Source organism: Bufo bufo, chromosome 5 (assembly GCF_905171765.1).
Source record: "Bufo bufo chromosome 5, aBufBuf1.1, whole genome shotgun sequence".
NCBI lineage: Eukaryota > Metazoa > Chordata > Amphibia > Anura > Bufonidae > Bufo > Bufo bufo.
The window spans coordinates 107,343,241-107,370,219 of NC_053393.1; the positions used below are offsets into that span (position 1 = coordinate 107,343,241).

The 26,979-nt window shown below is 46.9% G+C and overlaps 1 protein-coding gene across 1 annotated transcript in view; it reads right to left on the reverse strand.

The window, feature by feature from the left end:
* Nucleotides 1-262: 262 nt before the first annotated feature.
* The window catches only part of LOC121002408 (transmembrane protein 70, mitochondrial-like), a 47,445-nt gene continuing 20,728 nt past the window's right edge, over nucleotides 263-26,979 (reverse strand). Inside the window, exons 2-4 of the mRNA XM_040433867.1 lie at nucleotides 4,077-4,226; nucleotides 1,874-1,985; nucleotides 263-731 (exon numbers count right to left, since the gene is read on the reverse strand). Coding sequence (XP_040289801.1) covers nucleotides 283-731; nucleotides 1,874-1,985; nucleotides 4,077-4,226 — 711 coding nt within the window. The 3' untranslated portion in view covers nucleotides 263-282. The remainder of the gene's footprint in view (nucleotides 732-1,873; nucleotides 1,986-4,076; nucleotides 4,227-26,979) is intronic.

The following is a 26,979-nucleotide window of genomic DNA, read 5'->3' on the forward strand; positions in this document are numbered from 1 at the left end:
GCCCCTGCAGATTTCATCCAGATATGCTATGTTTTTTCTGTAGTGAACCTGCTACATGTGGCTATACTCTGAGGGTCTCAGAGAACCCCTTTAATCGTACTGCGCTCTGAGCAGCTTCTCTTACGTACCATGAGGTATGTACCATCCTTTCACACATATCCTGTGGATGGAAAATTGTGCTCAACTTTACTCAAAACTTCAAGTGTGAAAGGAAGCGTTAAACGTCATCTTAAAAAAATAAAAATAAATCTTAAGAAAATGACACCTTTACAAACACAAGGTTTATTTTTCCTTAGAGGGAGGATTTAGGTCTTCTAAATTAAAAGTGAAGGGTTTATCATAGCCCATAAGGTGCTGATAATCATTGGAATTGGGAAATAACATTGGATTTATCAGCATGGATTTCTTCTTTGCATAAAATGTGGTGAACATCTTGCTCACTCCAGGTACTTCAACATCTTCTGGGGAAAACGCTGTCCTTTTCTCTCTAAGAAATGCATTGTAAGTGGTTGCAGTATAAAGGTCTCTCTCCTTGTTGTGATATAGGCGAACCACATAGCCCTTGGTCAACAAATGCAAAGTAACAGGAGTAATGAAGGTGAAGAATCCAACTATGCTGAAGAAAGCAATCTTCAATGGAAGACTGTCTACTCCGATGCCAGAATTTGCAAAAATCATTGGCAGAATAATTAAGCTGACCACGCTGGTAGAGTAGGAGAAGAACTTCACCCCTGTATGAATAATAAAGAACAGATTAGTAACACACATATTCTAACTGTATATGTATATATCTGGCAGGTTTAACACTGAAGACAAAAGTCCCTTTAAAAGCAACCTAGAACTTCGATCCAGAGAAAGCCAAAGACTAGGTGTAGAAAACATGTCTGCTCGCTCTGCTTTTCTAGGGTCTCCTGAATTGTATCCCATCATGCAACACAAAGATTCTGGCAGTATAATTATCCTCAGGATACGTCATCAGTATCTGATCAGCTGGGGTCCGACACTCGGGACCCCCACCGATCAGCTCACCAAGCACATCGCCGTACATAGTATAGTGGCTGTGCTTGGTATCGTGGCTCAGCCCCATTCACTTCAATGGGGCTGAGCTGCTCCTAGGCCACGTGACACATGAACGTGTCTTTACTGGCCAGGGGAAAGCTATGAGAAGGTCGTGGTGCTACTGTGAGCGCTGGTACGTTCTCAAAACATCTGATTGGCAGAGGTCGGGGTGTCGGACCCCCACTGATCAGATACTGATGAACTATCCTGAGGATAGGCCATCAGTATACGTCTCATTGGGCAGTCATGTCTTTCCTGTATATCTAATACGAGACACTGCTGAAACACCATTACAGTGTGCAGGCAAAATGCCGATATACCAGATATTTACAGCAGTACAGACACCATATCTGCCCCCCAACACCTATGGCCGCCTGCACCTAGGGCAGAGTAGAGCCTATTCTCCACACTCCCTGTGAAAATACAGACATCAATGTCATCCCATATTCTATCTGCAATAAGAGGGGCATAAGAAACTGCCAGGCACATTTAGGAGGGCTTATCTTTTAGGACAAAAGGGGATTAGGATTTTGAAATTCAACATGAAATTTCAATACCCTGTCTGGTCATTTACCGCATATAAAGGTCACATAGAAGCAGCTCTTCAATATTTTCCCAGTTGACTGGTGCTTGCACCCGCTACCTCCGTGTAAGGTTGGGGCTACAAGGTGACACCACATCATCCAGGATCCAACACCTGGACCCTTGGTGGCAGGTTGATGTCACAGTGTAGCCCCAGTCTTACACTGATGCTGCTCCACCTGCATGGAGGACATCAAGTAGGATGTGGCAGACATATCAGCCAAGAACGTACCAGGTACTGCCGTTCCCAGGTTTCCAATGTAAACCAGTCTGTCCTCCTCATGGTTTACTGGAGTGGAGGACGTGCTGAGGAAACGAACAAACTTCACATCAGGTACAGAAACCTATTGTAGAGAAAGAAATAAAACGTTTGTGTCAGAGAATGTCAAAGCCACAACATGCGTGACAGACAGGGAAGTGATGCTGGAAGTGGAAATTTAAAGGGGTTATCCCTAGTATAGGCCATCAATCATATATTAGCAGTAGTCAGACTCCCAGCACCCCCAGTGATCAGCGTTTGAACTGGTTCATCCTCAGATCGTGGTACTTTTCATTGTGGCCGTTCAGAGTACTGCAGTTCTCTGCCATTCAGGTGAACGGCACAATACACAGTAAACAGTACTAAACCAAAATAATACAAATAAATGTGTATAATAGACATTCTGCCGGCCCAGGTTTTACTTTAAGGGCTCTTTCACACGAGCGGATCCTGTGCGGGTAATCTGCTGCGTGAATGAGGGCCAAGCCCTCTCTCCGGACAGCAGAGACACGGAGCAGTAACATGACTGATAATGCTCCGTGCCTCTCTGTGATCTATTTACTATAAAATTACGATCAGATAAAGTTGTCACCGTGATTTTGTAGTAAAAAGATCACAGAGAGGCAAAGAGCATTATCAATTATGTTACTGCTCCGTGTCTCTGCCGTCCGGAGTGGGGCTTGGCTGTCTTTCACGCAGCGGATTACCCGCACGGGATCTGCTCGTATGAAAGAGCCCTAAAGCCAACCACACACATAGGACAGCAATAAGCCAAATGCTTCTCTGGCTGATGATCAACTTTCCTGACTGCCCCATACATGTTGTTGTCCTTCATGTACCCCCATCTTCTGCCCTCCCCTGATACTACATTAAAGAGGACCTATCACCTCGCCTGACATGCCTGTTTTAATAGCTATATACATTCCCCATGTAATAATAATTCTGGAGCATCTTTTCTTATGTCTCTATGTTGTGCCATTCCTTTGTTATTCCTACTAGAAGTTATGAATAAATTGCTAGCAGTCTGCAGTAAGGGTACGGAGCGGTGGTCACAAGTTGGGGGGGGTGGGGTGTGTACCTGCACAGACTCACTCTATCCAATCAGTTGCCGTTTTCAGACTGAGCAGGTAACCCCCCTAACTGGTTACACCCCTCTGTACCCTTACTGAAGGCCAATAGCAGTTTATTCATAACTTCTTGTGTAAATAATAGAGGAATAGCACAACACAGAGCCATAAGAAGAGATGTAACAGAATTGTTATTACATGGGGGATGCATGAAGATATTAAAAACAGGCATGTCCGGAGAGGTCCTCTTTAAGGTTCTATCTATCTCATATATACATTGCTGCATCCTTCAGAATCATCTAATTTCCGCAAAAATTTGGCTTCCATCACATCAGATTTTTACAGAAGTCCTAAAAGTAGATAAAGATCATACAAATGAGTCAAAAGTATTAGACTTAGTAATTTATTTATTACGGAAAGTGTTCCAATATCTCACGTCTGTGAGTGGCAGAAGCATGTCGCCCTCTAGGGCGCAGGTACACAGTGCCCTCGGTCGCCGCACCGTAGCGGCACTAGGATAGAAATGAATGGGGTCGTGGTGCAGCCACAGCCTCAGAATCTCCAGAAATGCAGCAGTGTTGGATTTGTTCCCATTATGGGGTCCCGTCAAATGAGTTAGTTCCGCTGTGACCCCATTCATTTCTCTGCTAGTACAACTACACTCCAATGCTGGGGCGCGGGCCCCGTGGATCTGAACCCTCACCACCAGGCCTCATTTACATGACTGCATCCATTTTGCAGTCCGCAAATCACTGATCCACAAAATACAGAGGTGGTCCTAGTGCTGTCCACCCTCCCACCCCATACACATCAGTCTGTTTGTTTCCCAACCAATGTGCCTCCAGCTGTTGCAAAACTACAACTCACAGCATGCTCGGACAGCCTTGGGCTGTGCGGGCATGCTGGGAGTTGTAGTTTTGCAACAGCTGGAGGCACACTGGTTGGGAAACACTGATGTTAGACGACAGTAGGCTCCCATATTAGGCAGGCCTTAGGGTAAGGTGATGATGAGGGGTCCTGATGCACACTCCATACTGCGGTCAGTACAGCACCAAAGGCTACCTGCCGCACACACCACGTGACGCGTAGAGATACAAGGTCAGCCTCACCTGACGCCCGGGCGGCGCTCTGCTCCGCAGGGACAGGGAGAAGACACACGTCCGTGCCCTCCCCAGACACAGCGTCCCGCGCAGCGCCCCCCATACTGGGCAGCCCACAGCATCCTCGTCCTCTGCGCCGTTGACCCGGATGTGGTGCGGCTGTCATTCAGCGCTGCCACCCGTATACATTAAAAGTGACCCGGAAGTGATAGAGTCCACCCCGTGACCCCGCTGCCTGGTTACAGCTGGAGCAACAATAAAGTCACATGACTGGCGGCTGCTGGGCGGGGTTTACAGCCTAAATAGCGGAGAAGTCAATTAACCCTTTACAGACTGCTCCTCCACAAACATCCAGCAGTGTCCCCAATAAATCAGACTGCCAGCCCGGGGTGTCACATAAGCCGCACCAGCCTCCCAACAGCCGCAGACTTCAGTGTTACATGGAATTTGCTGCGGTTTTCCCAGGAATTTGGGTGCAGAACACGCACTGAAATCAGTGTAGAAAGTCAACCATGTGAACACGTCCTCAGGGTATATTAAAGGGGTATTCTGGTTACATAACGTTAGCCGATATCCATAGGATAGGGAATAACTATTAGATCAGTGGGGGTCCTACCACGTGGGAGCCCCCAAAATGCGAAGCAGCTGGTCAGGCTTGTGCCCGACCTCTCCATTCATTTCTATGGGAATTCTGCAGGGTAGGCTGAGCGGCTGCTTCATTCATTTCAGGGGGAATCCAAGGGGTATGGAGCCCACCGATCTAATAGTTATCCCTTATCTGGTGGATAGGGATCACTTTATATAACCGGAATACCCCTTTAACATCATACAAGGGATCCTCCACTTATGACCCCACTTTATTAGTCAGAGCTGCAAATGACTTCTGCTATGGCAGACAAGGCATAACTATGTACAGTCCTGCAGGGCCGGCTCCAGGTTCATTTGGGCCCTTGGGCGATAAAGCCTCAGTGGGCCCCCCTGTGCTAAGGCCCCTTGCAGACGAGCGTTCCTCCTGCAGCGAGTCCGCATCGCAGCACCCAGCCTGACCTCCCAGCACTGACGGGATTCACATAGCATTATATTGATTTATGATGCTATGTAACCCTTACAGTGCTGGAATGTATTAGATGACACTAACAGCATTATGCCAGTGTTATCCAATACATTCCAGAACTTTAAGGGTTAGATCAATCAATATAATGCTATGTGACCTCCGGCAGCGCTGGGAGGTCAGGCCGGGTGCTGCGATGTGGACTCCTGCGGGAGGAACGCTAGTCTGCAAGGGGCCTAAGGGCTCTTTCACATGAGCGGATGCCGTGCGGGTAATCCGCTGCGTGAAAGAGTGCCAAGCCCCGTCCCGGACAGCAGAGACACGGAGCATTAACATGATTGATAATGCTCTTTGCCTCTCTGTGATCTTTTTACTACAAAATCATGGTGACAACTGTATCTCACTGTGATTTTGTAGTAAAAATGTCACAAAGAGACTGTCACCCTTAATTTAAGGGGGGCAGGGTCTAATTGAGGGGGCTGGGTAAGGGTGACAGGGTATGATTAAGGGGGGCAATGGACTGGCCCTGGGTGACACTGGGTATGATTAAGAAGGGCAGGGGACTGGGTAAAGGTGACAGGGTATGATTAAGGGGGGCAGTGGACTGGCTATGGGTGACACTGGGTATGATTAAGAAGGGCAAGGGACTGGGTAAAGGTGACAGGGTATGATTAAGGGGGGCAGTGGACTGGCCCTGGGTGACACTGGGTATGATTGTACTTGTTTGCACTTAAATTATCTGTAATTTAAAAAAACTGTTTGTTACAAAGATTGTTTTCCTCTTTGTGTATGTTTAGGTGAACTGGGGGGAAGGGGGGCACAAGATTAGCTCGCACAGGGCGCCTGAATACCTAAGGCCAGCCCTGATCAGAACGTTGTATTTGGGCCTGGAATTCCCGTTCTTCTGGAGTAACAAGGAAACCTGGCATCAGGACATTGTATTAGGGCTTGGGCAGGGGCGTAGCTAGAAATGCATGGGCCCCATAGCAAAAAAAATTATCCCCCCCCCCCCCCCCCCGTGCCATCCAAAGATCCCCCTCCCCTAAACAGTGCCATCCACAGATCTCCCCCTAAACAGTGCCATCCACAGATCCCCCCCTAAACAGTGCCATCCACAGATCCCCCCTAAACAGTGCCATCCACAGATCCCCCCTAAATAGTGCCATCCACAGATCCCCCCTCCCCTAAACAGTGCCATCCACAGATCTCCCTCCCCTGAACAGTGCCATCCACAGATCTCCCTCCCCTGAACAGTGCCATCCACAGATCTCCCTCCCCTGAACAGTGCCATCCACAGATCTCCCCCTAAACAGTGCCATCCACAGATCCCCCCTAAACAGTGCCATCCACAGATCTCCCCCCTAAACAGTGCCATCCACAGATCCCCCCCTAAACAGTGCCATCCACAGATCCCCCCTAAACAGTGCCATCAACAGATCCCCCCTAAACAGTGCCATCCACAGACCCCCCCTCCCCTAAACAGTGCCATGATGGCACTGTTTAGGGGAGGGGGGATCTGTGGATGGCACTGTTTAGGGGGGATCTGTGGATGGCACTGTTTAGGGGGAGATCTGTGGATGGCACTGTTTAGGGGAGGGGGGATCTGTGGATGGCACTGTAGGGGGATCTGTGGATGGCACTGCCATCCACAGATCCCTCTACAGTGCCATCCACAGATCCCCCTCCCCGACGCTCACAGCAGTATATTTATAAACTAATCAGTAACTACTTTAACTTTAATCATTGCTCATTGCTGATTTGGATATCTTACTTTGTCTTAGCTCCGGTAATAGCAGGCAGTGCGGGGGGCGGCGCTCACTCAATGACGTCACGCGCCTGCTCCTCCCACTAGGCGGCGCAGGTGCGTGACATCAGTGAGTGAGCGCCGCCCCCCGCACTGCCTGCTATTACCGGAGCTAAGACAAAGTAAGATATCCAAATAATCCAAGTAAAGAGCTCAGCAATGAGCAATGATTAAAGTTAAAGTAGTTACTGATTAGTTTATAAATATACTTCTGTGAGCGGCGTGGCCCTGTATATTCTAACCCCCGGGCAAGCGTCCCTGTCACCATGGGAACGCCTGTGGGTTAGAATATACCATCGGATTTGAGTTTTTACGATCTCACTGAGCTCGTAAAACTCAGATCCGATGGTATATTCTAACCCCCAGGCAAGCGTCCCCGTCACCATGGGAACGCCTGGGGGTTAGGGCCGGCGCCGCCTGCAGCGCACAAGTATTGTAAACTACCCGGGCCAGGGCTTTACTCATTATCTCGTGGGGGGCCCCGTGGGCCCCCCTGACTTAGGGGCCCGGTCGCAATTGCGACCGCTGCGACCCCTATAGCTACGCCACTGGGCTTGGGACTCCCCTCTAAGAGCTAAAACTGAGAGCTGCTTTGTATGAGCATCCCTGACTCAGTCAGACTTAGGTCACCCTTCTATTACAGGGACAGCCATTCATCCGAAATGAAATACCTGGCTGGATGTGGATGGTCGAGGCTTCCCCCAGCAAAATCAGCTGCTTTCTGGAGATGTTGAGAGAACATCAGCTGATGACTCCAGCGGCCACATTTTCAGTGAACAAGGAGTGAAGGAATGACAGCTCCTTTAACTTAGGGGTTTGCTACGAGGTCTGAAATAATTTAGGGTTCTGGTCAGAGGTTAGAATACATTTTTTGGCTTGGTTTGGGTCTGAATTAATTCAGAGGTCAGGTCTGGGGTCTCAATTACATATACAGCAAGCTGTAATGCACAGTGTGCTCTGACTGCTTTTTCCTGCTTCCAGTACATCAACTTCAGGAACTGAATGTTCACTTGTCACCTTATATGTATAATCCACAATTGATATTGACACAATATAATGTTATTCAGTTCACCTACGATATGTGGTTACAATGTTATGGCTGATCGGTGTGTAATGTACTGTGCACCGCAGTTGGGCAGCCATATAGCAGAGCAAGTTTTCATTGCAACTTTAATTCTGATTTCTTTTCCTTAGGTGAGGCCATCAGTGCTTGATTTCTTGGAGTCTGCCATGTCCCCTTCATAGTATACACAGGCACAATGCACTGCCCCTTTCTGCAGACCATGCCCAATTCTAATAGGCCACACATCCTTTTCATGACATGGCACTGCCCCCTCGGTGTACATTTGGGTGCCAGAGCTGCATCTGATCCCACACACAGGTTCATGGAGGACTGTAGTACGGGAAGTGCCAGAAGTCTTCCGTGATGCCCAGTAGATTTGCCAACTCATGCAATAGATCTCTCCATTTGTCAGGAGCCTCCTGGATATTCTTCTTTTTTCTTTTCTTTTTTCTTTTTATCTCAAATACAGAATTAAATTAAACATATCGCAAAAAAAAGTTAAATATAAAAGCAGAGAAATAAAAATTTATAAAATTTAGAAAAAGAGTCTCTTAATGGCTTGGATAATTAAAGCATCCCAAAGTTACTGATTTTTAAAACTAGGCTCTGTCAGGAAGGTGAAAAATAACAGGAACGGATGAAATCCATCTAGTGGGATTAATAATAATGCTTATTTACTGCATAGTGAAATAAATAAAAAATAATTCCTTTAACCATATGTACCCTGCTATAAACAAAAAAGTTTAAGTATTTCAGGGGAAAAAGAGCAAAAGTATGGACACTAATGGGAAATTTAATTTGCATCAACCCTACCAACACTTTGCTATGGGGGTAATAATTGGTCCACTCACAGTCGCACACATCAGTTGTGCTGCACTCAGGGCTCGGGCTGTTGTGTGCTCCTCCAGTCCCAGGCTGTAGAGAACAGAGAGCTGCTGATTGGTGGATTAGAATCTGATCAACCAATCAGCACTTCCCCTCAGAGACATGAATGATAATTGCTGTTACCAACTGTCATTCCTGGTTACCGGCTGCAGGAGGAGGAAGATCTCTCCCAGCTCTGCTGCATCACATCCCCCTCTGTCTGCAAGAGAGAAGCATCCGTGTGTCTGTAGTGAAGTCTGCGACCCCTCTTTAGATCATAGTAAGTTCTGACATTGCAGGAGGGGGATCATTACTGTACCAGGGAACTGTATGGGATGATTTATGTGTATGAAGAGGTTCATCTAAAGCACTGCATAAGACGAGCGGAGCTTGTTCATAGCAGCCAATAAGGTTCCAGCTTTCAGACCATTTGGAAAGTGCCTTTGGTTCATCTATTCACTGCCCCCTTTATCGTACTGGTCACTTCCCACCCTAATTTATAGATCACTGCCTTATCTTACAATTCACTTCCATATATTACTGGTCACTGTCCTAACTTACTGGTTATTACCCTACCTTACTGGTCTCTATCCGCCCTATTTTACTGCTAACTGTCCTATCTTCAATTAATTAATGATATAGAACACCAAAGAAGATATGTTGGGAATTATGGGTTATCTCAATGTCCTGTTTTTGGGTATGGTCATGAATTAGTAAAATCATTTTTTTGATACTACAATTGGGGTTATGGATGATATTTATTGTAGGTGACTGTTGAGGAACGGTTGAGACGTATGCATATATATCCATGCATGCCTGCAAACACGTGCGGGCATGTATGGTATATATGTGCATACATTAGACATAGCATCATGGGACGATGTGCGCAGATGTGCCCAGCATCTGCGCACGTCTGCCCATGGTGATCCCCAGGGGCTCATGTTGGCCCCTGTGGGAAATATGTGTCCCCTGGGAGCCGTCCCACTGATAATGTAGGGGCTAGTGCCCCCTGATAATGTAGGGGCTTGTGCCCCCTGATAATGTAGGGGCTTGTGCCCCCTGATAATATAGGGGCTTGTGATGTGCCCCTGATTATCTGTGCCCCCTTATATATATATGAATGTGGCCCCTTATATAATCCCCCTTAGAATGTATGATTAATGTATACATGTGTATGGATGTGCCCCAAGCATCAATACACATGTATATTCATATTATGCCCCCTTGTCATATCCCCATACCATATAAATCCCCCCCCCCCCTTACATGGACACAGATGCATCAATGTAAATGTGCCCCAAGCATTTACATAGATGTAATCTGGGTGAAGGCGCCAGGATGACCGGACAAATAGAATTTGAATCCTTTTGTTCTAATTATCTGCAGTCCTGCTGGAGATAATTAAGCATAATAGAGAGAGAGGAGATACCTCCGCTCACTCTATTATGTGCATTCTGGCATCGCAATTACCCTTGCGATGTCCAGAATGCTGGGAGCTACAGGCGGGAGATCAAAGGATCTCCCGCCTGTCAGCAAGTGCACGCGGCCCTGCGGCGCGCGTGCAGGGACGCGCGGGCAGGCGCGGTGATGTCATCTCACCGCGCCGGCCCACGTGTCCTGCACTGTAGTGCGCGCGCGCCCCCTGGTGGCGCGGGAGTGCGGGCCGCCGGGGGGATAAATATCCGGCGGCCCCGGCACTCTGGAAATTAGGAGAGGAGAGGGCCCCCACCTTGAGAAGCGCATCGGCGCTTAGGACAAAGCGGTCCCCCTTCCTCCGGCCCAAGGAAGTTAGGATCGGGGCCCCCCAGCTGGAGAGCGCATCGGCGCTCAGGACAACGTGCCTTCCCCCCCCCCTCCGGCCCAAGGAAGTTAGGATCGGGGCCCCCACCTGGAGAGTGCATCGGCGCTCAGGATCGGGACCCCCCCCCCACCACCTGAAAGGGCAGCGCATCCTGCACTCCACCGGACCCGACCCCTGCAGCCTTTCATCCTGCGCTCGGAGCAGAGCGCCCGACCAGACCCCCCCCCCCTGGACGAACGAGCAGACCAACAAAACCTTAAGTATCACCCCCTTATAACCCCCCCACTATCCCACCAACGTACCCCCACGCCATTATCCCACCAACGAACCCCCACTCCTCCCCATAACCCCTGGTACCCTCACCCCTGGTTATCCTGCTCATCCCCTGGTTCCCTGTGTGTCTGCTCTCCCCTTATTAACCCTTTCCCTGCCAGGCATGCCCCTGGTCCCCCCCCCGGACACTTTGTACCCCTGATGTCTGTGCCCTGTTCCCCTGTCCGGCCTGCATTAACCCCTTTACCCTGGTGGCCCTGATTAACCCCTGGTGGTTACCCTGGTCCTGTAGAGCATGCTTCTGCTCTGCAAACAATCCTTTTAACCCTTCGTCATACCCCGTAGGGACAGTGAATAGTCAGGTGGGGTGGATTGTTAATATACTTGTATGTGTGAACTGTGTAGTTAGTTCCTGGGTGGAATTGGGAACGTGTAGTGTAGTTTAGGATTGTATATTTAGTGCTGTATTGTAGTGTACTGCGTGCGTAGTGTATTGTTAGTATTGCGTGCGTAGTGTATTGTTAGTGTATTGCGTGGTGTAATAAATACCGTTATATTTGTACCCTTTTGTGTAGCGTGTACTTGTTAGCGGTAGCAAGTTAGTAAGGCGCATGCAGCTAGCATAGCGATCAGTGTGGAGCATAGCGAAGGTATGGTTATTATATAAAGGCATAAATGGGCGGCGTTATCACTAGAGGGCTCCTCCCATTTATGAATATTAATTATCGATATTTGCATAAATATTGGTGATTAATATTCCCCCTTTACATTGGCGAGCCAGGCCCACTGCTTAGATTTTGAAATCTGTGTTTGGTTTTGAGGCTAGAGGTCCGTTACACTGTCAATTATCAGGCAAGAGAGACGCGGTCAGTGGTCTGAGCGTCTAGGACCTGATAATTCGGACAGGTAGCGCGACTCTTCCTCACAACACCGGGCGCAGATCAAAATCTTTAGCAGAGAATCTATAATTATTCTGTTATTAATATTTTTGTATTTGCTTTACACGGTCACCGTCGCTGGGGTAAGAGAAGAAGGCACGGAAAGAGATCCATCTTCGTTGGCGGTACATAGAAGTCCAGCTGGTCGGGAAGAAGCTATCCGGAAGAAAAGGACTTCTTTCAAGCAGCTGCAAGGGACGGAAAAGTACAGCACCAACAAGAAGATGGAGGCTCAGAAAAATGTCACTGCATCGCTCAAGTGATTGCAAGGGAGAAGACACGTCACTGAAGGAGATCCATCTTCGTGGGAGCGGCATACAAGTCAGGCTGGTCGGGAAGAGGCGATCCGGGAAAATGGACTTCTTCCAAGCAGCTGCGAGGTACGGCCCCAAGGAGAAAATGGACTCTCATCAAACGGTGAGTATTGACTTCCCCACACTGCAACACTTGAGCAGACACAGCACATTTAACCCCATCCTCCCCACTACATACAAGTCAGCAGAAATGCTGTGGTCCGATTTGTTAGCACAGGCTTGTAGTTATGACAAGCTTTGTGTTAACAAACGGACGGTGTTGAACAAGGCCACCAAACGGCTTCGGATGCTAGCCAAACTCGTTCATATGTTTGAGGCTAGCATCTGTAAGCCAAAGGAAGTTGCGCTGGTGTCTCAGTCAACGGAGACAATTCCTCCGGCCATTCACTGCCAGTGCTGTGCCAATAATTCTGACCAGGTTTCGGCATTGCGGGCACAGCTGGCAGAGAATGTGCAGTCTACTGTTGACCGAGATGAGCAGGTGGCTAGGATAGAGTCACAGGTAGTAGAGCTGCAGAGGCAGAAGGAGGAAATTGAGGCTAAGTTGACTCAGTCTTATACTGAGGTCAAGGCCTTCAAGGAGCGGACTGCCTCTACTGACGTGACGGTAGCCAAATTGAAGGCTGAGGTTGCTGTAAGGTCCCAGCTAATGTCTGGCATGCAACAGGTGATCACCAAGTTGGTGCCGGCCCTTTCTTTTTCCGTAAAGCCAGGGTCGGAATCTCCCAAAACGTTGCCCTGTGCAGGGCCACAAGGGGGGAGAGTAGTCTGTGACCGGTCTGATCATCAGGTCAAGCCGGTCCAGACTAACAGAGATTTTTCCCTGACTTTGGGAAAAAGAACTGTGAAGAGTGCGTCCCTGAGGATGGTACAATTCAGGAGAAGGGAGCACGGCTGCAGTGTAGATGGACCTGGGCCATGCAGAGCAAACATCAGATGTTTTGCATGTGGTGGCCTAGGTCACATAGCGAGACACTGCAAAACACACAGGACAGGAAACCAAGTCACGTGTTTCAGGTGTGGGAACAAAGGACACATTGCAAGGAATTGCCCTTGTGCAAGTAATTGCAATGTGTCCAACAGTATCAGCCAGGTAACAAATTGTGCAGTGGGGTCTAGTCAGCTTGGCCATAAAGGGGTTACCTCTCGGCAGCATCACCAGCTGCTGAGGGGTCAGAGTGGCCAAGCTAGGCTAGGCAACATTTGACACCCCCGTACTATTTGTTACACCGTGTGTTCCCTGTGTATGTCCATGTTGTGTGTTTTTGTTATCTGTTTGTAAGTTTTTCTTGATGTTGATGGTGGTAGTCCTTGTCTACGGATGTGTTCTACCATGCTGATTTATGTAGTGTTGTAAGTCCCATCTGCTGTCTTTGTTTCATTCTGTGTCCCCTTGGAGTGGAACAGTGTTATACTGTGGATCGAGAACGTATTGGTTCGCGAGCAGATAATATCACATGGGAAATCCTGCTGGTCGGGAGAAGTCATAATGATCTTCTCCATGCAGCACACAAAGGATGATGTGATATTATTCTGGGCAACCAGGGTCTCAGATCGATACGGATGGCACTGTTTTGCTCAAGGTTTTCGGTAAGGGCTGTGTTGCGCTGGGGACTGGGGCGAACAGACAACATTGGTGTAATGTTGTGATGTGCACTTGATTCTAGTCCGAGCAGGCAGCACAGCTCTGATAGGGATTGGACGCAGAGTGTTTGGCAGCAGAGTGTGGACTGTGTTCTTGTGTTGTGGGGTCCTGGGGAGCCAGGGCATGACTATGCCATTGGTTCTGCGGGCCTCCACAAGGCAGGATCACAGGGGGAAATCAGCCTGGGTGCACACGAGTGGACAGGGATGTGGTGCCATCAATAACAAGATGGTGCTTTGTCCACAGAACTCCAGTTATCCTAACCTAGTAGGGTGGCCATCCTTATCTGTTGGTGCAGAGGGATGTGCAACAGAGGACACGCTCCTCTGAAGGTAGGGTGTTCAGACACCAGTGTTGGGATAACGAGGGGTCCTGTGAGATAAAGGGCAGCCCAATACCTTTCTCTACCATTGGGTCAAAGGTATTGGTGCTGGGAATTTTCACATTTAATTGCACTGTTAGGGGAGAAATTCCCCTGGGAGCGCCTGGTGTTTTCTTCTGCCATAGGTGTGATTTTATATGGAGCGGAAGAAAAAACCTAGGAGATGCCACAGAAGAGGCCAGCTATTCCCCCTGACACTGTTGTGAAGCTCCAGAGGATCCCACTGGATTTTGGCAACTAAGCGACCTCTGCCTAGAGGTGTTCTAGATAAGACTGTGCCACAATCCAGCGGGAACATTATTTAAGGCTCTGGAGGAAGACTTGGGAGACGTTCGGGTGGAAGAACTTATTATCACGTGTTTCACCCAGTGAAACTTCTTCTGGTTCTGGTCATCGTAATCGGAGGGTCAAGGGACTTATTGACCAAATACACCAGAACCAGACAGAACTTTACAGAACTATCCGGAGGAGGAGGCTCAGGACATAACTCAAACATTGTTCCTGTAGCCAAATATCGTATGGACACACTTTGTTTCCTATGAGGGTTCGGGACGTATAACTTGTACTACCCTGAAACCCCATAGCACATTGTATTGTACATTTATTGATTGATTGTGTTTGTTGTTCGATGGTGTACCCATAGACACTCTAGGTACAAATGTGTGACAGCCTATATTCGGCTGTACACATTTGCATCCTATAGTCGTTTCCCATTGACACAGGGGTCTGCGACCTACCTGTGTCTTTGGAGGTGTAGAGATATGCCAGGTTGCATGAGTCTCTATGGGTACACACATTTAATGGAATTTGGTGGTGTTGGGAGGGATGTGACATGTATTTTGTGTGAATGGGGATAAGGTTAGGTCACGATAGGGACAGGCATCATTCATTTGCCACCTTGAACCCTGGAACGGTGAGGTTCTTAAGGGAAGGGCTGGAGGTGTAGTGTGGCGGAGGTGTTCTCCGCAGTAGAATTTAGGTACTATGACATCACCGCTTAAGAGTTTGACCTGCCTTGTAAAGACCTATTAATCTGTCCACGGGAGAACCGCACCCATCAAGATGGAAACAGACATTGGATAGAAGAAAGTTGGGACTGAGGTTGTGAGGGTGAACCCGCACCAGATGCCTTTGAGGCGGACCATACCTGAAGATCGGCAGAACTACCGAGAGACTATGGGGGTGTGGCCACTCCAAAGTGGGGGTGGCCGACACCAAGAGACTGTTATAGAAAGGCCAGTTAAAGACTGTAAGGGTGAACCCGCTCCAGAATTGGGGGGGACGAAGATATCAGAAGATCGGCAGAATTACCGAGAGACTGTGGGGGTGTGGCCACTCCAAAGTGGGGGTGGCCGACACCAAGAGACTGTTATAGAAAGGCCAGTTAAAGACTGTAAGGGTGAACCCACTCCAGAATTGGGGGGGGGGGGGGCAAAGATACCTGAAGATCGGCAGAATAACCGAGAGACTGTGGGTGTGTGGTATCCTAAAGAAGAAGACGGTGTATCCTGTGGACGGAGGAGTAGGTTACGGTGAAGGGCAGGTCGGAGGAAGCTGGATTGGGGATGTCTAAGTACCTAAAGATCAGTGTGCACTACAGTTCTTCCTGAACTTCCACCAAAGATGGGGTTGAAGGGGGGCAAATATATCTCAACCCGTTCCCCCATTATATTGTCGTATTATATTCCGACAACAGGGGGATTGTTGAGGAACGGTTGAGACGTATGCATATATATCCATGCATGCCTGCAAACACGTGCGGGCATGTATGGTATATATGTGCATACATTAGACATAGCATCATGGGACGATGTGCGCAGATGTGCCCAGCATCTGCGCACGTCTACCCATGGTGATCCCCAGGGGCTCATGTTGGCCCCTCTGGGAAATATGTGTCCCCTGGGAGCCGTCCCACTGATAATGTAGGGGCTTGTGCCCCCTGATAATGTAGGGGCTTGTGCCCCCTGATAATGTAGGGGCTTGTGCCCCCTGATAATGTAGGGGCTTGTGCCCCTTGATAATGTAGGGGCTTGTGATGTGCCCCTGATTATCTGTGCCCCCTTATATATATATGAATGTGGCCCCTTATATAATCCCCCTTAGAATGTATGATTAATGTATACATGTGTATGGATGTGCCCCAAGCATCAATACACATGTATATTCATATTATGCCCCCTTGTCATATCCCCATACCATATAAATCCCCCCTCCCCCTTACATGGACACAGATGCATCAATGTAAATGTGCCCCAAGCATTTACATTGATGTAATCTGGGTGAAGGCGCCAGGATGACCGGACAAGGTCCGGTCATTCTGGTGAACTCAAAAGGATTCAAATTCAATAGAATTTGAATCCTTTTGTTCTAATTATCTGCAGTCCTGCTGGAGATAATTAAGCATAATAGAGAGAGAGGAGATACCTCCGCTCACTCTATTATGTGCATTCTGGCATCGCAATTACCCTTGCGATGTCCAGAATGCTGGGAGCTACAGGCGGGAGATCAAATGATCTCCCGCCTGTCAGCAAGTGCACGCGGCCCTGCGGCGCGCGTGCAGGGACGCGCGGGCAGGCGCGGTGACGTCATTTCACCGCGCCGGCCCACGTGTCCTGCACTGTAGTGCGTGCGTGCCCCCTGGTGGCGCGGGAGTGCGGGCCGCCAGGGGGATAAATATCCGGCGCCCCGGCACTCTGGAAATTAGGAGAGGAGAGGGCCCCCACCTTGAGAAGCGCATCGGCGCTTAGGACAAAGCGGTCCCCCTTCCTCCGGCCCAAGGAAGTTAGGATCGGGGCCCCCCAGCTGGAGAGCGCATCGGCGCTCAGGATCGGGACCCCCCCACCACCTGAAAGGGCAGCGCATCCTGCGCTCCACCGGACCCGACCCCTGCAGCCTTTCATCCTGCGCTCAGAGTAGAGCGCCCGACCGGACCCCCCCCCCTGGACGAACGAGCAGACCAACAAAACCTTAAGTATCACCCCCTTATAACCCCCCCACTATCCCACCAACGTACCCCCACGCCATTATCCCACCAACGAACCCCCACTCCTCCCCATAACCCCTGGTACCCTCACCCCTGGTTATACTGCTTATCCCCTGGTTCCCTGTGTGCCTGCTCTCCCCTGATTAACCCTTTCCTTGCCAGGCATGCCCCTGGCCCCCCCCCCGGACACTTTGTACTCCTGATGTCCGTGCCCTGTTCCCCTGTCCGGCCTGCATTAACCCCTTTACCCTGGTGGCCCTGATTAACCCCTGGTGGTTACCCTGGTCCTGTAGAGCATGCTTCTGCTCTGCAAACAATCCTTTTAACCCTTCGTCATACCCCGTAGGGACAGTGAATAGTCAGGTGGGGTGGATTGTTAATATACTTGTATGTGTGAACTGTGTAGTTAGTTCCTGGGTGGAATTGGGAACGTGTAGTGTAGTTTAGGATTGTATATTTAGTGCTGTATTGTAGTGTACTGCGTGCATAGTGTATTGTTAGTATTGCGTGCGTAGTGTATTGTTAGTGTATTGCGTGGTGTAATAAATACCGTTATATTTGTACCCTTTTGTGTAGCGTGTACTTGTTAGCGGTAGCAAGTTAGTAAGGCGCATGCAGCTAGCATAGCGATCAGTGTGGAGCATAGCGAAGTTATTGTTATTATATAAAGGCATAAATGGGCGGAGTTATCACTAGATGGCTCCTCCCATTTATGAATATTAATTATCAATATTTGCATAAATATTGGTGATTAATAATCCCCCTTTACAGTGACTCTCCCAATTTACCCATTATTAATTACTGTATCGCCCATTATCGTATGTATCCGTGATCTTAATAGTCTGACATTTCCACTGTCCTGTCTTACTGGTCATTACTCTATCTTACTGGTTATTATTCATCCTATCTTACTGGTCTCTGTCCTATCTTACTGCTTACTATCTGCCCTATCTTCCTGGATGCTGCTCTATCTTACTGGTCAATGTTCCCCCTATTTCACTGGTCACTGTCCCTGGTCACACAAACAACAGCAACCATGATAACACCAAGGTAAGGAGAGGCGATGATTAAGGCTACTTTTAAACTGGCGTTTTGGCTTTCCGTTTGTGAGATCCGTTCAGGGCTCTCACAAGCGGTCCAAAACTGATCAGTTTTGCACTAATGCATTCTGAATGGAAAAGGATCAGATCAGAATTCATCAGTATGCCTCAGTTTGCCTTCATTCCATCTCCATTCCGCTTTGGTGTCCGTCTGACGAGACTGAGCCACAATGTAAGTCAATGGGGACGGATCCGTTTTTTATGACACAATCTGGCACAATAGAAAACTGATCCGTCCTCCATTGAATTTCAATGGTGTTCAAGACGGATCCGTCTTGGCTATGTTAAAGATAATACAAACAGATCCATTCAGAATGGATGCAGACGGTTGTATTATCGGAACGGATCCATCTGTGCAGATCCATGACGGATCCACACCAAACGCGAGTGTGAAAGTAGCCTAATTATTAAGTCCACTGCTTTTGGTAGTTCATAGCACAAGGAGAGATGTACACCAGAAAACTGATAAACAAAAGTTGCAAATTCTGTTTAAAATGTTTGTAAATGGCGTTTTACTGCCAGCCTTTCCATTTTTTGAAAGGGGTGCGCTTATACATCAGCCCCAGAAGATTTACTTGATGTATGCCAGTTTTCTGCTGTACATGATGACCGAAATCTATTGCAGCTGTGAGCTGGTCAAGAATTCATTCAGGGCGCATAGACTGTCAGAGGATGCACTTAATTTGTAACCAGGTATGAACTTCATGATAAATTAAATGCATCCCCCCTGCTCTTGATAAATTTCCCCTGAGATGTTTGGTGAGTGGAAAACAACTCCAAACATGTTCTGACAGTTGCTGGCTATTATGGGATGATGGGAGTTGTATTTCTACAGCAGCACTTGCTGAGCCAGAGGTCGTAGACCATTGTTCTAGAAGTTGAAATAATTTCTTGCATCAATCGTTATCAGGGTTTTTGTTTATTTCTAGTTTACATCAAATTTTATATTTCTCCTCTATTGCCTCCACAATTGCCTGGAAATGATTTATATCTTGTATTCCTCCTTGCAGGTGTGCACATGTCCATTTTGTAGGAAGGATGACATCACAGCTATAGAGTTGACCATCTGATAGCCTAGCTCGACTGCCCACCTCTCCTGAAGACCCCCTCAGTCGAGTGGAGGACATCATCTCTGAAAGAGGGTCCCACAGATGCATCCTAGCAGTTTGAGCACCACTCCTACAAGAGTCAATGCCCTGAGTGATTTCACTAGGGAATTACTCCAGGATGGTACTTGTGTTGGGATACACCTCTGGCTGACTATCATCATTCTATAAGATAATGATGTAGGTGTGTGCTGTTAATAACCCCATAAAGATTTGTGAATGTTTAGATTAAATGGCTACTATCAGACAACCAGGAATGGATGTCTAACATCCCATGATCTATGCAGCTTATCTGGATACTTCATGCAGTACGGGAAGTCTAAGTGGCCATTTATGGACAGGTAGGAAAGATAGTTAGCTAACAAATGAGAAATGCATATATGAGTGATAATGTAATAATCAAAAGAGGAAAAAATGTGGCAGGAAAGAATTAACTCTGATTTCTTGTATCAATCATTATCAGAGTTTTGGTTCATGTCTGGTTTCTTTCCACTTTCCTGCTTCTCCTCTATTGATATAACATTCAATTATTGCCTGTAAATGATTAATATGTTATATTCCTAGTTGAGGGCGTGGATATGTCCATTTTGTAGGAAGGATGACATCACAGCTACAGAGTTGACCGTCTGATAGCCCAGCTCGACTGCCCACCTCTCCTGAAGACCCCTCAGCTTTTTGAGAGTTGGGTGGAGGACATCATCTCTGAAAGAGGGTCCCACAGATGCACCCTAGCAGTTTGAGCACCACTCTTACAAGAAGAGTCAATGCCCTAAAAGCGTGATTTCACCGGGGATTACTCCAGGGTGGTCCTTGTGTTGGGATGCACCTCTGGCTGGCTGTCGTCATCCTTTTAGGTAGATAATGAAGTGAGTCCTGTCAATAACCCCATAAAGAAGCGTGAATGTTCAGATGAAATAGCAACTATGAGGTGGTCAGGAAGGGGATATCTAACATTCCCCAATGTATACAGCTTATCTAGATACTTTATGCAGTACATTCAATTTAAGAGGCCTTTTCTAGACAGCTAGGACAGATAGTTAGCTAATAAATCAATGAGAAATGCATATATGAGTGATAATGTAATGATCAAAAGAGGAGAAAATGTGGCAGGAAAGAATTAACTGTGATTTCTTGTATCAATCATTATCAGGGTTTTGGTTCATGTCTGGTTTCTTTCCACTTTCCTGCTTCTCCTCTATTGATATAACATTCAATTATTGCCTGTAAATGTTTAATATGTTATATTCCTAGTTGAGGGCATGGATATGTCCATTTTGTAGGAAGGATGACATCACAGCTACAGAGATGACCGTCTGATAGCCCAGCTCGACTGCCCACCTCTCCTGAAGACCCCTCAGCTTTTTGAGAGTTGGGTGGAGGACATCATCTCTGAAAGAGGGTCCCACAGATGCACCCTAGCAGTTTGAGCACCACTCCTACAAGAAGAGTCAATGCCCTAAAAGCGTGATTTCACCGGGGATTACTCCGGGGTGGTCCTTGTGTTGGGATGCACCTCTGGCTGGCTGTCGTCATCCTTTTAGGTAGATAATGAAGTAAGTGCTGTCAATAACCCCATAAAGAAGTGGGAATGTTCAGATGAAATGACAACTATGAGGTGGTCAGGAAGGGATATCTAATATCACATGATGTATACAGCTTATCTAGATACTTCATGCAGTACATGCAATTTAAGGGGCCTTTTCTAAACAGCTAGGACAGATAGTTAGCTAATAAATCAATGAGAAATGCATATATGAGTGATAATGTAATGATCAAAATAGGAGAAAATGTGAAAGGAAAGAAGTAACTCTGATTTCTAGCATCAATCATTATCAGGGTTTTGGCTCATGTCTGGTTTCTTTCCACTTTCCTGCTTCTCTTTATTGATATAATATTCAATGATTACCTGGAAAAGATTAATATGTTATAATTCTAGTTAAGGGTGTGGACATGTCCATTTTGTAGGAAGGATGACATCACAGCTACAGAGTTGACCGTCTGATAGCCCAGCTCGACTGCCCACCTCTCCTGAAGACCCCTCAGCTTTTTGAGAGTTGGGTGGAGGACATCATCTCTGAAAGAGGGTCCCACAGATGCACCCTAGCAGTTTGAGCACCACTCCTACAAGAAGAGTCAATGCCCTAAAAGCGTGATTTCACCGGGGATTACTCCGGGGTGGTCCTTGTGTTGGGATGCACCTCTGGCTGGCTGTCGTCATCCTTTTAGGTAGATAATGAAGTAAGTGCTGTCAATAACCCCATAAAGAAGTGGGAATGTTCAGATGAAATGGCAACTATGAGGTGGTCAGGAAGGGATATCTAATATCACATGATGTATACAGCTTATATAGATACTTCATGCAGTACATGCAATTTAAGGGGCCTTTTCTAAACAGCTAGGACAGATAGTTAGCTAATAAATCAATGAGAAATGCATATATGAGTGATAATGTAATGATCAAAATAGGAGAAAATGTGAAAGGAAAGAAGTAACTCTGATTCTAGCATCAATCATTATCAGGGTTTTGGCTCATGTCTGATTTCTTTCCACTTTCCTGCATATCTTTATTGATATAACATTCAATAATTACCTAGAAAAGATTAATATGTTATAATTCTAGTTAAGGGTGTGGACATGTCCATTTTGTAGGAAGGATGACATCACAGCTACAGAGTTGACCGTCTGATAGCCCAGCTCGACTGCCCACCTCTCCTGAAGACCCCTCAGCTTTTTGAGAGTTGGGTGGAGGACATCATCTCTGAAAGAGGGTCCCACAGATGCACCCTAGCAGTTTGAGCACCACTCCTACAAGAAGAGTCAATGCCCTAAAAGCGTGATTTCACCGGGGATTACTCCGGGGTGGTCCTTGTGTTGGGATGCACCTCTGGCTGGCTGTCGTCATCCTTTTAGGTAGATAATGAAGTAAGTGCTGTCAATAACCCCATAAAGAAGTGGGAATGTTCAGATGAAATGGCAACTATGAGGTGGTCAGGAAGGGATATCTAATATCACATGATGTATACAGCTTATCTAGATACTTTATGCAGTACATGCAATTTAAGGGGTCTTTTCTAAACATCTAGGACAGATAGTTAGCTAATAAATCAATGAGAAATGCATATATGAGTGATAATGTAATGATCAAAATAGGAGAAAATGTAAAAGGAAAGAAGTAACTCTGATTTCTAGCATCAATCATTATCAGGGTTTTGGCTCATGTCTGGTTTCTTTCCACTTTCCTGCATATCTTTATTGATATAACATTCAATAATTACCTGGAAAAGATTAATATGTTATAATTCTAGTTAAGGGTGTGGACATGTCCATTTTGTAGGAAGGATGACATCACAGCTACAGAGTTGACCGTCTGATAGCCCAGCTCGACTGCCCACCTCTCCTGAAGACCCCTCAGCTTTTTGAGAGTTGGGTGGAGGACATCATCTCTGAAAGAGGGCCCCACAGATGCACCCTAGCAGTTTGAGCACCACTCCTACAAGAAGAGTCAATGCCCTAAAAGCGTGATTTCACCGGGGATTACTCCGGGGTGGTCCTTGTGTTGGGATGCACCTCTGGCTGGCTGTCGTCATCCTTTTAGGTAGATAATTATGTGTGTGTGTGTGTGTGTGTGTGTGTGTTGTCAACAAGTCCATAATGATGTGTGAATATTCAGATGAAATGGCTAGTATGAGACGGCCAGGAATGGATGTCTAACATCCCATGATCTATGCAGCTTATCTGTATACTTCATGCAGTACAGGCAGTCTCAGAGGCCTTTTCTAGACAGTTAGGTTAGATAGTTAGCTAATAAATCAATGAGAAATACATATGTGTGATAATTTAATCATCAAAATGGTGAAAAACGTTAAAGAAATAAATTATTTTTGATACCCTGCCTGCCTGTAATCGTATTTCATTCATATTAATAATATATTCTGTTGTGCTTGAGAAAATTCTACTTATATACGCATAAAAACTTTTTTAACAAGAAGACCTCATATCTTGAGGACCCGTCGAGCCTGCCATCAACACCTCAACATTCCAAGAAGACAGAAGACAAGGACACATATCTCTGGAATATGACTGATCGCATTCTAATTAGTTGTTTACCATGTTCAATACTACATGCTCTTTGCATGCTGTATGTGACTATATTGTAATCTTACCATATATTGTCATATTACTTTATTGTAATCCCCTGCGGGGACTGTTAAAATGAGTGGAGAGGCAATTCTACTTGAACTAGATGATCGCGTTAATTGTCTTGATGATCGCATAAGAATGCCTTCATTAAACTGGGCAATGTTAACCAGTTGTTGACTGCCCATTTATATACATCTGGGGGGGTGTTGCATTTAACTCCACAAGGACATTTCTGAGTGTCCTTGCAGAGTTAGGATACTTTCACATCTGCGCTTTCACTTTGAACTATTGAGATCTGTCATAGGATCTCAAAAGTGGGGAAAACGCTTCAGTTTTGTCCCCATTCATTGTCAATGGGGACAAAACTGAACTGAAGGGAACAGAGTGCACCAAAATGCATTCCGTTCCGTTTCATTGTGTTCCAATGACGCACACAAAAACACTGCAAGCAGAGCTTTTGAGTGCGTCCTGGGATGCAGAGCAAGACGGATCCGTCATGACTCACAATTGTGACAGATTCGTTTTCTCTGACACAAAAAAAAAAAGATCAGTCTTACAATGGTTTTAGAGACGGATCCGTCATGGCTATTTTAGAGATAATACAATCGGATCCGTTCGTAATGGATGCAGAAGGCTGTATTATCATGACAGAAGCGTTTTTGCTGATCCATGACGGATCCAGCAAAAATGCAGATGTGAAAGTAGCCTTAGCAGTTGCAAGGACATCATGCATCTGCAGAAGCAGTATCCCCCTTAGCAGGGGTCAACTCCTGGGAAAAAAAAGTGTGGGAACTCACCCAAATGCCTCCGCGTGACGTCACGGCGCGCGGCGTACACAAAGGGCAGGGGAGGTTGGGAGGAGGAGCAAGCAAGTACCGTATTTTTCGCCCTATAAGATGCACCGGCCCATAAGACGCACCTAGGTTTTAGAGGAGGATAATAGGAAACAATATTTTTCATTCCACCTCAGGTCAGACCCGCAATGTTAATTAGACTTCAGCTCGCAGGCACAGCCCCAATGCCTCAGATCAGACCCCCATGTCAGCCATCAGCCCTCCATGTCATATTTCTCCCCGTCCATGACACAGACACACTACAGACATTGTCTCCGTCCCATCATGTAACCCCATCCTCACCCATGTCACATTTCTCCCCCTCCATTTGATTGCTCTAACACCTAAAGAAAAAATAATAATTTAAAAAACCTGATGTTTCTCCAGATGATCTTATGCTAAAAGTAGTGGTAATAGAGTCTCAAAGGTCTATAGAAGCAGGTACACTATTTTTACAAACCTTTGAGACTCTATTAACACTACTATCAACATCAGGTCATTTAGAGAAAGAGCATCATTTTTTAATTATGTTTTTCCTTTAGGTGTTATAACATAACTTTCATTTGATTGCTGTAACACCTAAAGGAAAAATCATTTAAAAAACCTGCTGTGTCTCTAGATGACCTTATGTTGACAGTAGTGTTAATAGAGCCTCAAAGGTCTGTAAAAATAGGGTAACTGCTTCTATAGACCTTTCAGACTCTATTACCACTGCTATCGACATAAGGTCATCTTGAGAAACAGCAGGTTTTTAATTTGTTTTCCTTTAGGTGTTCAAGAAATCAAATAAGTTATGTTTTAACACCTAAAGGGAATTATTTTTTTTTTAACTTGCTCTTTCTCTAGATGACCTTATGTTTATAGTAGTGTTAATAGAGTCTCAAGGGTCTATAAAAGCAGTTACCCTATTTTTACAGACCTTTGAGACTCTATTAACACTACTATCAGCATAAGGTCACCTAGAGAAACAGCAGGCTTTAAAAAATCCCTTTAGGTGTTAGGGTAGATTGCAATCAAATTAACGTTATGTGTTAAGATTAGGGTCAGAAACAGACAAGCAGGGTTCCTTTAGCCTCTTGGCTATTAGTTTTTACATTCATAAAGCTCCACATTGAGCTTCCAGCAGCAGACAGATGCCAGGGCACTTCTGTGGTCACCTCACCTGGGCACATGGTCTTTGCTCAGCAGAGTCCTGTCATACATGCTGGGTAGATGCTAGAATGGATTTGTTAGAAGGAGGTCTGTGACGTCACTGGTCACATGCTCCTTCATGGTCACATGATCCACTGTGAGAACGCCTGCCTCCTGCTGTGTTCAGCTCCAGGGAGAAGGGGGTGTGAAAGGATGGACCAATAGCAGGGCACCTAGCTGATACTGGCCAATCAGCATCCTCCTGCTCCTATCTGCGGCTTAGACAGAGTGAACACTGGCTGGGGAGGGGAGGGCGCCCGGCAGCGCTGCTGGCAAGTAAGTGATAAAGCTTGGTCTGCCTTATGGAAGCGCCGGCCCAGAATAGGAACGGCGTTTCTGCTGTGAAAAAAGTGCAGGAACGCCGTTCCCACCCGTTCCCCCTCGACTCGACCCCTGCCCCTTAGCTTGGGCTAATATGTTGGCCTCTGTTACAGGAGAAATCAGCAATTAAAAGAAATGTCAAAAAATTTATTAAAACATTTATAAAAATTATAAAACACCACCAATCAGGGGCATTGCTGGGGTCTCAAAAGATCCAGGGCCCAAGCCCCAATGCATACGGCTCCAGTCGACACCCCACCACTCGCATTAACACTAAAGACATTTTAGGCTACTTTCACAATTGCGGTAGCAGGGTCCAGCAGGCATTATAGTGATTGGGGCCGGAGCAGACTTCCGATGGCATGGTGGGCTAGTGTTAGCACGGATCTGGCAGGCTGTACCCCACTGGAACAGCCTGCCAAACCCTGCTGCCGCAAGTGTGAAAGTAGCCTTAATTGCTTTACTTGCTGCATAGACACTATCAAACATACAGGTGTCACGGCGGACGTGCACAAAGACTAACAGTTAAACCACCAACCAGGCTCTAGGCGAGAGGCAGGGGAAGGGTCACCTCCTAACTTATCCCTGACCTCTCTCCCTGCACTGCTCAGCCCACATGCATACCTTTGTGGTAGGTATGAAGTGTCCCCGTGCCTGGACTGAAACACCCTAAATTCCCTGAGATGGTGAAGAGGGGAAATAGGAGCAGCCTGCTCGCACAGAACCTGGATGGGGAAGATGACACCAAACAATCAAACAAGAAACCACACTTATCTCTCTGCTCTGGAACAGACAACCTTCCTCTCCAGCTTCTAAGACCTAAGTGAATAATATAATCCGCTCAGAGCACTGGGTTGGAGTGCTATTTAACCGCCTCCGGACCGCCTAACGCAGGATCGCATTCTGAAGGTGGCAGCCCTGCGCACAGTCACGCATATATGCGTCATCTCGCGAGACGCGAGATTTTCTGTGAACGCGCGCACACAGGCGCGCGCGTTCACAGGATCGGAAGGTAAGCGAGTGGATCTCCAGCCTGCCAGCGGCGATCGTTCGCTGGCAGGCTGGAGATGAGATTTTTTGAACCACTAAAAGGTATATTAGAC